The sequence below is a fragment of the Mus caroli genome, unplaced genomic scaffold (genome assembly GCF_978045245.1).
Source record: "Mus caroli unplaced genomic scaffold, Mus_caroli_1 scaffold_2, whole genome shotgun sequence".
In the NCBI taxonomy this organism is placed as follows: Eukaryota; Metazoa; Chordata; class Mammalia; order Rodentia; family Muridae; genus Mus; species Mus caroli.
The window spans coordinates 53,699,374-53,713,010 of record NW_028227257.1 but is presented as its reverse complement, the minus strand read 5'-3'; the positions used below and the strand labels follow the sequence as shown (position 1 = coordinate 53,713,010).

The 13,637-nt window shown below is 42.3% G+C and overlaps 1 protein-coding gene across 6 annotated transcripts in view; it reads right to left on the bottom strand.

Annotated features, from left to right (window-relative positions):
* Window positions 1-13,637, bottom strand: part of Atp8b4 (ATPase phospholipid transporting 8B4 (putative)) — a 179,434-nt gene that overhangs the window by 100,007 nt on the left and 65,790 nt on the right. For all 6 annotated transcript variants that reach the window (XM_085834475.1, XM_085834473.1, XM_021156332.3 and 3 more), the window contains 3 exons: window positions 12,534-12,606; window positions 5,959-6,029; window positions 2,627-2,709 (listed from right to left, as the gene is read on the bottom strand). In XM_085834475.1, coding sequence (XP_085690601.1) covers window positions 2,627-2,709; window positions 5,959-6,029; window positions 12,534-12,606 — 227 coding nt within the window. The remainder of the gene's footprint in view (window positions 1-2,626; window positions 2,710-5,958; window positions 6,030-12,533; window positions 12,607-13,637) is intronic.

Here is a 13,637-nt window from a genome sequence, read left to right as displayed (position 1 = left end):
CTCTGCTTCCTATATGCTGGGCTTGAGGTGGACTACCACTCCCATCTGAATTTTATGTGGGTTCTGAGGATCTAACACTCAGTCACGTTCATGCAGCAAGTACTTTACCCGTTGAGTCACTTCTCAGCCTAATCTTGGTTTTTATGTTGGTTTGCACATCTTTCATCGGCTGCAGCCTTGGGTGTGGGTCTCTGATGGCGTTGTATTGAGTGGGTGTCTAAGACTCTGCTTGCTGGGACTGAAGCTTGGCTGGTTCTGGAGCAGCTGGGTGAGGTTTGAAGTTTAGTGGGGGTTACTCAGTCCTGATTTGCTTGTGAGGCAGCTGAGGTGATCCTAGCTAGGTGAAGTCATGCTGTGACTTCTGACCTCATTGTCGCAGGTACTTATTTGAGTTTGCAGAGAGAAAGTGCCTGGGTGACAGGCATGGGTCTAAAGATAGTAGGCTTAAAGTGCAGGAGGCAACAGAAGCATGGTCTCTGGCCTGAGTAGTTGTCAGGTACGATACACAGATCCTGAGAAGCAGAGTTAGGAAGTCAGTGGAAAGAGGAGATGTGGCCTCCAACCTGAAGAGGCAGGTTTATGCCTTATTATAGGCTGGTGAAGATATAAAAGTACAGTTCTGCCAGGGAAGAATTGAGTAACGGCAAGTTATATTTATATTGCCTCTTTAGGGCTCCATAAAGAGTCAACACAGTATTTTAAGAAGAATTTTGATTTGTGAATACAATTTACTTTCCTTGGATTTACATAACAGTAACATCTCATTGAAAAAAATACTTCATTTGAAAATTTGTAATTTGTTTAATTATAATCAAAATATTTCTTGGGCTATTCAAAGTTTCCTGGCTACTCCTCTAGATTAAATCTTAATTTGGAAGAGTATTTTCCTATAAACATTTATTACAGTAACAGTCCTTAAGATCCACAAGAGAAGGCCCAAAGGAAGGGCACTGTGGGCAGGAGGAAATGGGACCCACAAAAGGAGGCATGAGGATGTGCTAGTAACATTAAGAGAGATTAAAACGTTAACATAATCCAGGCAGAATTTACAAGCAAATGCCAAGCACAGACCCTATACATTCTGAGATGTGTATGCATTCTGAAATGTGTATTGGAGAAGATGCATATGAACTTCCTGACCTTTAACTCAAAGTGCATTTCCAAGACCCTTTCTCTTTATTATTTCTCAATAAACTCCAAAGAAATCACCTCAGCAGGGTAGTCTTAAGTTCATAAGACTCCAGAAAGTCAAGCCAACCTATATGGGAAAATAATGATATCCAAAACCAAACTTGCAACTTGGTAATGCAAAAGACTTTTGAGGGATGGCAGAAAAGCCTCAGTCTCCCTCAGTTTTGCATGATGTGCAAAACTCTACAACTAGTGCCTCTTTCTTTTACTTTTAAAGGTATTACGACCACAAAGAAATGCAGCTATCTAGAGGAGGTAGGACCTAGAGACCTACAGTGAACCTTAAAATAATGTTAGCACAAGATATAGCCAGAAGCATGTAGGCACAATAACATACTGAAGAGATGGGCCTGGGTTCAATGCAGTGATGATGGAGGTGGTGCTGGTGCTGGTGGTACTGGTGGTGCTGGTGCTGGTGGTAATGATGATAAAACCATCATCTAAAATATATGGCAACTAATGGCTGACTATAACTTGGTGATAATGTTTCAAGACATTATGTCACTATGCAAACTTAAGAGCTTCATCTTTAGGAGTCATTGTCTAAGTTCTAGGTTTGTTACACCCATTGGATGAAAGGCCAGACCTAGGACTAGAACTAAAATGCCAAACTGTTTACCCTCAGAAAATCTGTGCCGAGCTCCAGGAGGCAAATGGCTACCAAAGGAAGGGCACTGTGGGCAGGAAGGGATGGGATCCACAAGAGAAGGCCCAAAGGAAGGGCACTGTGGGCAGGAGGGAATGGGACCCACAAAAGGAGGCATGAGGATGTGCTAGGTGGGGGCTTGATAAAGCCATGCTTGCCTTTAACATGAGCTTAAATGACAGATATCAGTGCTTGAAGAATTTTACATTCTCTTACTAAGTGAAAGGAAGGAGGGAAGGGAAGGGAAGGGAAGGGAAGGGAAGGGAAGGGAAGGGAAGGGAAGGGAAGGGAAGGGAAGGGAAGGGAAGGGAAGGGAAGGGAAGGGAAGGGAAGGGAAGGGAAGGGAAGGGAAGGGAAGGGAAGGGAAGGGAAGGGAAGGGAAGGGAAGGGAAGGGAAGGGAAGGGAAGGGAAGGGAAGGGAAGGGAAGGGAAGGGAAGGGAAGGGAAGGGAAGGGAAGGGAAGGGAACCATAAATGGTCTCTGTCTTAGTTTGGGTTTCATTACTGTGAACAGATACCATGACCAAGGCAACTCTTATAAAGGTGAACACTTCATTGGAGCTGGCTTACAGATTCAGAGATTCAGTCCATTATCATCCAAGCATGGCAGTATACAGGCAGGAATAGTGCGGGAGGAGCCAAGAAGAAGGCTAATAGGAGAAGACTGGCTTCCAGAGAGTGAAGAGAAGGGTGGCAATGCCCTCATCCAAAGGGGCACATTTCCTCCAACAAGGCCACACAAACTACCACAGGATCTCAGATTTTTCTTCTGTCCGTTCAAAGCACTTACCATCAAACTCTGCAAGACTGCTAATGTCTGCTCCAAGTTCTGAGGTGACAGGTAGTGCCTGACGAACCTTCAGGTTTGTTTCCCTGTGAAATGAGAGACATGACATGAACCCTTCTATGAAACAATCCAACAATCACCTACTAAAGCAACCATGTAGGGGGCAGTACACACAAAACCTAAATGAGGAGACCCACAGCACCTGGCTTTGAATGTCTCTCACACCCCCCATACCATCTCAGCAAAGCAGGTGGGTGGCGCCTCCAGATCTGGAGCTGGCATTCTACCCAAGGTGCATCTGTGTAGCAGCACAGAGATCTGCTTCGAGTTTGTGTTCAAACGAACACAGAACATAAGAAATACAGTCTCATTGGAACCTACTCACACATACCATACGAGCTATAAAACACACTGGTACTAGGAACACCGTTGCCAAATGGAGGTCTGTATCACTCCAGTGTCTGCTCTCTATGGAGTTTTGTTTGCAAAGGACAGCCATGGCTACCTTTACAGTAACTGAAATTTTAATGGGGAAAAGAATGCAGCCTTCTTTCTTCTTAGAGTATCAATTCAAGGAGCCCTTGTTGGTTGTTGGCACAACTAACAAGCTGGGCAGATCACAAAGATCTTTGAACAGGACCATACATCCGTTAGATAGCAGATGCCATTGGCCATCGGTGACGGTATGGCCATTTCTCCTATATCGTGTTAAAGAGAGCATCATGCCAGCTTCCTCAGAATTATCCCCTCATCTCTTCTTCAACAAATGTTAATTTTTTTCCATGAAACCATGTGACCTTTAGGATTAGCTGGTTTTACTTGGCACAATCCTCTGAAGAATCAACCAGCCTAGTCATTGTGTCTATTAATAAGTTGTTTCTTTTTGTTACTGAGCAGTATCCCACTATGCGCCAATTTGCTTGACCATTCATTTGAAAGACTTCTGAATTGTTCCTTTGTGATGTAAGAAAAGCATGTACCATAAGTATTCACTATACAGCTTATGGAAATGTTAAGTTTTCATTTCTCTGAGTAGAAAGAAGTCCGGTTTGCCAGTTTGAAATTGCTGAGTTGCTGTGTGGTACTTTTATGTCTGTTTTTTTTTTTTTTTTTTTTTTTAAGAAACCAACAAATTATTTTTCCAGAATGAGCATCACACTTTATGTTCCCTCCGGTAACATGAGAGCGACTCCGCCCAGACAAATCTCTGCCAGCTTGGAAAATGTCACTGTTGCTGGTGCTCATGGATCTGACAGATCTGTGGTAACAGAGCATTGTGGTATTCATTTTTATGTCATTAATGATATTGGGTAACTTTTCATGTGCTTGTTTGCCCACTGTGTGTCCTCTTGGTCAAATGTTTATTGAAGTGTTACAAAATGCCTATTTCTTAACTAGGATTGTATTTTTTTTTAACTTTGTAAAGCATCTGTATATAGTCATGGTAATTCAGGTAGATACTTTGCAAATAGTTTCTACATGTTAGTAACTCATTACTATTTCCTCTTAGTAGGGCTTTTCACTAATTAAAAAATTAATTTGATGAGATCCAGTCTCTCTCTGTGTGTCTCTCTCTCTCTGTCTCTCTCTCTCTTTCTGTCTCTCTCTCTCTCTCCTTCCTCCCTGCCCCCTTATCTCTAGAGAAACCAACCTTGTACTTGCTGCTTAAGCGAACACTCTACCACTGAGCTAAGTCCCCACTCTCTATACTAACTCTTCTTATGTCAGATCTAACAATTCTTTGAGTAGCCCAAACCTCAAAGTCTTTCTCCCTTTTTTGCCTAAAATGTTTAGTTTCATTTCTTACATATGAATTTAATTTTCTTACTAGCTATAAAGCTATTTTAGTAATTTGTTTCAGAGTGAGTGCGTGGTCTGTATTTTTTGAGGAATGGTCCATTTCATCTATGTCGTCCAATGTACGTGTGTTCAGCTGATTATAGCAATTCCTCATGACCCAGCTAGCATTTTGGGGGTATATTGTTGACTCCCCATTGGTTAATGATATCGCTCATCTGTCTCTTCCCTTCCTTCTCTCTGTCTGCCTTGCTTGAGGTTTGCAGATTAATTGATGTTTTCAAAGGACCTACCTTGCATGTTCTACTGTTTTACTTGGCTGAGTTTGTATCAGGTTGGTAGAATTTTGCTCTTGCTTGCATTTAATTTCTTTTGCTCTTTTCTAGGTTCTCAAGACAGAGTGGGCAATTGATCTGAGGCTCGTTCTCTTTTCAAGTGTATGAATGGCTTCGGTGCTGCTGCTTTTCCTCTTAGCACTGCTTTATCTGTGTCTAAATCTGTCCTGCCCAGACCTGGGTTATACAAGATGAACTCCTCCAGTATCTCCACACGGCAACAACTTGGGAAACACTTAACTAAACTGTGTGCTCTATGTTGCCCAGTTGAGTCCTGCCTTTATTCTTTATCAGCTTGAGGAAGTTACCTATCTGTCTGAGCCTTGGCTTCATGGTCTGTATGTAGGTCTCACACAGTACCTACATCAGGACTGCATAACGAATCACCTGAGTTGCACATAAATAGATAAATGGTATCTACACAATGTGAGCTGTGCACATACAGATAGACTGTGCCTATACAGTGTGAGCTGTGCACATACAGATAGATGGGGCCTATACAGTGTGAGCAGTCAATGGTGTCAGCCAGATAATGGGATCCTCTAAAACAGAACAGCTAAGAGGTTGGTGGCTGGACTCTCAAAGCCCGTGTCAAAGCGGCATCACAGTCATCTCTCTCATGAGTGTGTGTGTGTGTGTGTGTGTGTGTGTGTGTGCTTGTGTGCTTGTGTGTGTGTGCTTGTGTGTGTATGTGTGTGTGTGTGCTTGTGTGTGTGTGTGCTTGTGTGTGTGTGCTTGTGTGTGTGTGCTTGTGTGTGTGTGTGTGTGCTTGTGTGTGTGTGTGTGTGTGCTTGTGTGTGTGCTTATGTGTGTGTGTATGTGTGTGTGTGTTTATTTGTTGCCTTTTGTAACTGTCTCCATCTTTCTTCTCGGTAGCCTTTACTCCCACTCTCTCATTTTCCTTAGAAAATTAAATTTAAACAAGCAAAATCCCCAAAAGGAACATCACTGCAGTGTACTGGTGTAAAATTATTCATGTTCACATACTGAGCCGAGCGTTTCTGAAAGAAAATACGCTGAAGAGACAAGTCAGGGTTTTCCAAATAAATTCAGGAGGAAAATTCAGAATTACTGCCAAGTAAACAACAAAGGACTTTACAACTTAGAATTCTATGTTTTACAAGGAAATATAGAAGATGCAAGTCTGATCTCTCAGGACGTTTAGGTTACACGCCTAAGCAGCCGCTCTGATTTAGTACTTACCCGTCAAGCTCAGCTGTTTCAACATAACAGAGACCGTGTGGCTCGCTGCTCGACAGGAGCAGCAGGTCAGCCTGGTTGAGAAACCAATACAGAGGGACAGGTAAGAATCAGGGTTTTTGAAACCTCTCCTCCCTGCATCACCCCTCCTCCGTAGCCCTGGCAACACTGACAAGGGAGGCACCACCTCCCACTCTGTGTGCCCATACTTCGGGACCATCAGGGTATGAGCAGGTCTCCTGGCAACGTGCAAACTACTAGTGATCTGTGTTGCCAGTTTTGAAAGTCATATATGAATTCTATTTTTCTGGATTTAATAATTTCTTATGAAAAACAGAGATCATTTTCCAACAAATGAGCAAATTAACCCTCCTTGTGTGCTGGTGTCTGGAATTAACCCTCCTTGTGTGCTGGTGTCTGAGCTGCTCAAAGCAAGAAAGGAGTCAAGAGGGTGAGAATGCGCAGATAAAACAGAAGGAAAACCAAAGAAAAGAAGAAATGAAAGTAAACAAGAGCAACATGGACGCAAGACGAAGAGATGAGGAAGCGATGGAAGAGTAAAACACGAGAGACGGGATAAAGCGGGGCCCATGCAGCAATGGGAAAGAGTAAAACACGAGAGAGACAAGAGAAAGTGGGGGCCACTCAAAGAGCTCAGAGGGTGCTCTGGAAAATGACGCTTTAGAAAAGACTTCAACCCAGTTTTGGTTGTGAGCCTAGACTTTAATGACTGAGCCATCTCCTAGACAGGAAGCCACCAAAATGAACTCTTGCAAGTGGATGGTGACATTGAAGCATAACTCTCCACATCTGACGGCTGGCGTGAGTGCGGCAGTGAAGGGCTCAGTCCTATTTGAGAGGCAGGTGTCACAGTTTGACCATGCTACAGTGAGTTCACAGATAATGCAAGTTGGGCTTAAGGGAGTTCTATTCATTTTTATTTTTACTTTTTTTATTTTACCCCCCTGAAGGGAGATCATAAGGGTGGAAGGACTGAGAAATGAGTTTGATCAGTGTGCATGATGTGAAATTTCCAGGGAATCAATAGAAATGTTATATTGGGAAAACAAAACAAAAAAAAAAAACAAAAAAAGAGCAGTGGTGACCAGTGCTATAAAACCAAGTTTTGAAGGTAATATGTCCCAGTTAGACTCCAAAAAATACTAAAATAAGATCCAAAATTCTGCTACATTTTACTGAATAAAACATCTAAAGATGTCAAAAGGGGGAGGAAGAAAAGACATCACAGTTCACTTTTAGAATTCTGGCTGGTTTAGAAACTGTTTTGTTTTTTTCTCAAATTAAAATTCTTATTTAAAAATAAATGGAATTCTGAAGGATTCATCTAAAACGAGCTGACCTAAGTTTCAGCAAATTATGAAACTTTAGCCTAACAAATCTCTACCTGTATCTGAAAGGCTAACAGTCCAAGTCTCTAAAATCTTTTATTTAGAAAGACATTATAATTGCTTTATCTTCAAGTCTTAGATTTTAAGTTCAAAATCAATCCACTCAGTTAATTGTCTTGGTTGTTTAAATTATCAAAAACAGGGTGGGGGGATGATGAGAGTTGTCTAAATGAAGGCTCCATGATAGCTCCCAGAGGAACAAACGCCCCTGCATCCTGGTGACTCTCTCAGCTCTGAAGGAATCACCACAGAAGCCAGTCAAGGCAGAACCTGCTTTGTGAGCCCCTCGGTGTGTTTCCATGCAAACCCCTTCAGAGAACATGTCCATCTGAAGCCCACTCTTACACTAACGCTCACCTAATCCTGACCCAAAAAAGAAAGGATCTGTGCTGTGGGGTAGATTCGCCTTGATCTCCGGTCATATGTTCCGGTTTCACCATGTCCTGGCAGATAGCATGTTAACGGTAAAGGTAAATGCCCTTAGGAGCTATGGCTATCATCTTAAGGATAGAAAGATAACTTTAAACACAAGCTAAGATTCCTTATTGTAATCATGCATAATTAGAACTCTTTATGGTGCATGGATAAAGATGCCTGTTGGTATCTGGTGTAGCTTTTCTTCAGAGCTCTGTGTAGATGGCCATGCAATGTCACTGTTCAATATTGAATCTGGCTGTGTTTAATGCTTCCTCTGCAGTAAACCAGGGGCAGAGCCACCTCAGCCTCAGACAAGCGACTAAGGTTCCACTGCCACCTAGTGGCTAAGGTCTCTTAACCAGCACTCACCCAACTTAGACTGAAACACAGGAGCACCTTAACCCTCCTGTCTAACTTCCCCTACTCTGTCTCCCTGGAAACCTACCCTCCTACCTCTTCCTAAACCCTCTCATGTCACCTTTGATATCGCTGACCATTCCTCTCTTCACTCACTCCCTCTTCTCTTCCCTACTGCTAGCATCTTCCTTGGAGGCTCTTTTAGTTATCATTAAAGAGGGTGTGTGGAAGAATAAGATTGATGGTGTCCATCCAGCAGAGTAAGTTGTGAAAGGCATCTAGCACACCATTAGAGTTAGACTTTCTAAGGCACTCTGCAATAATCCTGAAAAGGAACAGGCAAAGAAGTATAGCAATAGCCTTGCTAGTCCTTGGTCAAGCTTTTGTCAGAGGTGGTGGGCTAGTAGTGTGAGAAAACTACAGAGAGGCCATAGCAGAGACATACAATAGGGAGAGAAAGTGTGATTGTCCAGATGCCTAGCTGGACCAGGCCGAAGCCACCTTCCATTAGCCCCTAGTCTTTTCTTTTATCAGTTATTGATGGAAGGATTCAGCTATGACTCCACAAAGGAAGCAGCATGCAGCATGTCCCAACACAAACACCTTTCCCCAGCTTTCCTGGGCACGAGAAAAACCCAAGCAGATACCCAGTGGAAGCTTAAGGGCAGCATTCCCATCCGAAGAAACTTGAGAATAATCTACTGGATATCTTTGAGTCCTCAGAGCCAAATACATCATCTCCAGGGTTCGTTGGGTGTAAATGCTTTGTTAAGTTAAAGAAGAAAAGAAAACACTGCGGAATAGTATCAATCCACAGCCATGAAATTCTTTAAGAACTTATAGAAACACTCTCATAACTTAATGAAGTCATTGCCTATGCAGATCTGTGAGGGAAAAGGGAAAGGGACTCCCCTATATCCAGCAGTGGCCATCAGAGGTCATGGTGAGTGTCAACAACCCACTTGAAGAACCTGAGACTAGAGTGTTGGCATCATCCTTGAAAATGCTCCAGGATTAAGTTGTGGGACTAGAAACAGGCCATGGCCCTGATCAAGACTAGTACTCTGCTGTGGTGGCCGCTGGGTTCTAGGATGGCATCTGTGAGAAATAGAAATGTTTCTCAGACATGCTTTGCTCGGTATGTCTGTTTTGTCTGTTGCTGTTCAGAACATCCTGGTGCATGAGTGCTGGGATACCACAGCCATAGCAGAGGGAAAGATGCATTTGTGGGGCGATTGTGAGCATCGCTTTGGGAGCTCCCAGGACTTTCTAGACTGCAGAGCTCTTCGTCCTGGCTGTCATGCACATTATCCTTACTCTCAGAACAACATACCAATTCTAAAAACTCATGTATCATGGGTCAAAGCTCACAATGAAGTCATAAGTGAAAGGGGATGTGATTACAGATAACATAATAACTCAAACTTTAAAATTTCAGACCAAGCAAGCGTATGTTGAAAAATCATTCACTAAGTACTGGTTATATCATTTTGTTTTGCTTTGCTTTTGTGATCAAAATTTTCAATTAAAAAAAATGACTGAAAATAAAACAAGAGTCTAAGAACAGTGCCTAGGAATTCTTGCTTTGCAAACATGAGGACCTGAGTTCGGATCTCTAGCAGCCATGAATCCAGGTTGGACCAAGTACCCTGTAGTCCCAGTGCTGCAGACCACTGAGACGTGCACACCAGCAGCCTCGCTGAAAGATGGCAGACTCGGGTCCAGTGAAAGATCATGTCTCAAGGGAATAAAAAGAAGAATAGAAGAGGACACTTGGTCTCCTCTGTGTCTCCAGCGCATGTACCAGCACAGACAAGCACACCTGCATTCATATGTGTGCACACGCGCATGCATACACACACACACACACACACACGCACGCACACACACAGAGGAAAAAACTTGTTTATAAAAGAATGAGAAAGGGTGGTTGGTAACAGAGAACTCTAATGTGTTTCCAGCAAGCTTGCGAGGTTCTCCTAATGCATGTTGACCTCATTGTGACATGAATTACAACATTTGGAGGTCTAGAATTCAGCCCCAAATTCTGTGCTCTTGAATTAACAGAAGCGGGGGAAGGAGTTAGAGGGGGAAGATGGAAGGGAGAGAGAAAGGGTGAGACAAGGAGGTGTGTTAGTTCTTGTCCAGAATTTACTGATAAACAGGTATAAACGGGTTGAAAGTTCTAACTTTGAACAGATAGAGATGCACTAAAACGGAGTACACAACAAATCGTTTGATTTCCAATTGCCAGGCCTGGAGCTTCCAATTCAGGAACCTCAACTAAAAGCAACTGTTCTAGAAAAACAGACTATAGTGCTTCAGGAGTTAGGGTCAGAGTGAGAGTTCCTGATTCAACTCTTGGTTCTCCACTAGCAAGTATTTGAGGAGAACTTGCCTTTGTCTTACCATCTATGAGGTGGAAATAATGAAACAATCCATAAACTGTCCTCACTGGGTCAAGATGAGCAGTAAACTAGTTAATCCATAGCAAGTGGATTATATGTGGCATAGTCTTAGCCGTGGTCATTATCTTCATACGTGGGCTTCCTAAGGTCTACTCCAGAATAAAAAGTCCTAAATGGGTCTTTTCTAGAGATCTGTGACTGTCAATATAGGGACATAAGGCCCACAGGCAGGTCCTGCCTCCAGGCAGCAGGGAACCACACCAGTCCTCTCTGCCAATCACAGCCCTTCATGTGTAAAAGCTTTGCTTGCCTCGGAAACTATTCGTAGCGTGGAGAAGCTGCACATAGAAAACCTTGCCTGAAGTGCTTCTTGATTAAGAGGCACTGTGGTGCCTCTGAGGATTTGCAGATCCTTTTCTTCTCTTGAACCAAAAAGCAGGAGTCAGGCAGAGAATAACGGGAAGGTTTTAAAGTGTTAACTCTTCACTGATGACACGGTCAGAGCCTGAGCTTTGGGACTGTGGACCAAAGAAAAGAGTCTTGCTTGTTCTTTGCCAGAGCGGGAAGAGAGGGAAGGGCTATAAGGTATTGACAGTGTGGGTTTGGTGCCATCCCTCCTTCAGAAAGATGAGAGGATTGTAAGCCTTGGCACCCTGATATCTGTTGTGTCCAATGTGGGAACCACATATCAGGCATTTGAATTTAGAACAATTAGAATTCAAAACGCATTCTTATAGTTGCCTCCTGGGACTTATTTCACAGAAGGCACTGCAGACAGTAAACAGACATTTGATTTCCGGCCAGATCCTTTAACAATCTACCTCGTTCTCACCTACACAGGGTGTTCTTTTGACAGATGCTACCTCCTACTGTCATGTTCCTAATCTTTAATGAGTGGAAAATAAGCCAGACGTTGTCATTTAAGTCACATGAAATAAAAGTAAATTGATTATAAATGAGAACCTGGCAGACCATCCCGAGTCTCCAAGGGGCCCAAACCACAGGGCACTTTGAGACCTGCTTTGGCTGTCCTGACAACATCTTGCTTAGTTTTGTTTGGGTTCCTGGCTAATTTCCAAAATCTTAGGATTGTCAGAGAATTAGCCACTTGAAGTGTGAACTCGTCTGCAAATGGTTTGTCTACCCGGAAGCTCCTTCATGCATGCTCTTTGCGCATGCTCCTCTGCACTTGGAGCACACAGATGGTACAGCAGTAAAAGGGTGATTCTGAGGTTGAATGTCAAGCTCCCAACTGAGTTGTTGTTCTTTTAAAGAGATTTTAGGGCCATATTTTTCCATCATGAAATATCTCAAATTTAATAAAGAGTACAACTTGATTCAGCATACAACACAAAAATTTTCATAAATGACCTAATACATATAAATCACTATAATAATTTGAATTTTTAGTTTCTGGTCTGCAACATTTGTATCACCTTAAATTTAACCTGAACTGTGGTTCCTTGTTTGCATTTCAATGGCTGAATTGATTTTTAAGAAATCACATTAGTTGTTTACAAATATAAATTATAATGCATTTGATGTTCAAAACCTCACTCACATTTTATCAATTTAGAATCATAACATATATTTACCTTTAGTGTGCTTTCTTCAAATGTGGTGAAGTTTAAAAACACTAATTGCAACATTAAAAAATAACATTCTAAATGTATGAAAACCTTTTTTAGGGTACTCAACATTTTTAAAACTCTTATTTATAAAAATAACTCACACATTGACTTAGATTGCTTCTGTGTTTCTGGGAGTTTTTTCAGAGAGCAGAAAGAAAGAACCTCTCTGCACTATCCAAGTCACTGTGTCACCAAAAGTCACTCTTTTAAAGTATCTATAATTAAGAATTTGTACGAATATATAATGGTGATCCCTCCTTGGTGACTCTAGAATCTTGTGAGTTTACTAAATTTGCCAGTGCTTCAATGTGTGTTATTCTAATCTGTGATCAAGTCATATAATCGTGAATACTCACAGCGACAAATTGGTTGTTTTCTAATTTAATGATGTCTCCAACTTTAACATTCATCCATTTTTCATTCTGCAGTCTGAGAAGAGAACAGAAATATTTTGTTCACTAGTGGAGTAGAATAAAAAGTAGAGTCAAGAGAAATATCCATAAGCACATGACAGACTAGAAGAATCAGGTGAGACTTTGAGAAGACGGGAAATTAAAGGATGAATTCACTACCAACGAAGAGTGTGGGTGTCAGAGACGTAAAATGATTTGTCTGTAGATTTTTAGTGAGCAGTGACACAGGTAGACAAAGGTCAAGATGCCGAACTCTTGGCTGAGGGTCCGTGAAATGCCATGATCCCAACTCGATGCCACTTTTATACAGCCGCTGTGGTCTCTCAAACGACCCAGCTAGCTACGTCCTCCTTGGTCTCTCAGCTGGTAAGTACAGAAACAGCACGACCCTGTCTCAGAAGTCATGTGACTGGGGTGGCATCTGACAGGCTAAGCCAACAGCTCAGAGATCAACAAGCTGCAAGCTTTCTTTGAAGGTTGTGTTTGTAATGGTATCCCAAGCCTACTCTCCACCAAGTTCAGAAAGGGTTGCAATGAAAGGTGATTGCGCTCATTGGGTCTAGTCGCAGGGTTACAAGTGAGTCAGGGTTGCCCAGGGCCAGACAGGCCTTACAGAAACAAACGACGGGCGGCTGGATACTGTGACAACGGACGGACCTTGCCTTCATAAACTCCATGAAATGTAAACCAGCTTTGCTTTCAACACTGATAGTTCTCATCCGGCTTCTTAGAAATCCCTCCTTTGAAACAAAGGATGCTAGAGCAAGATAGGTGTCCCCAGTAAGTCAAGGCAGCCAGGTGAATTCTGCTGTGAGGCTTTTCAAAACTAGTCCCATCTACTTGCTTTATAGGATGGAAAATAGATTTAAATATTTATACATCTGTGAAATGTGCCTCACACTATCAACCCTGCAGGGTCATTTGGCTAAAAGGCTCAAAGAACTGTTCTTTAATGCAGATCCAAGTACATGTTGTTCTGGAAATTTCTCAGCTGCAGCATTTTTATCTCTAGCCAAAATTTGATGTTTTTTTTTTTTCAGTACCATG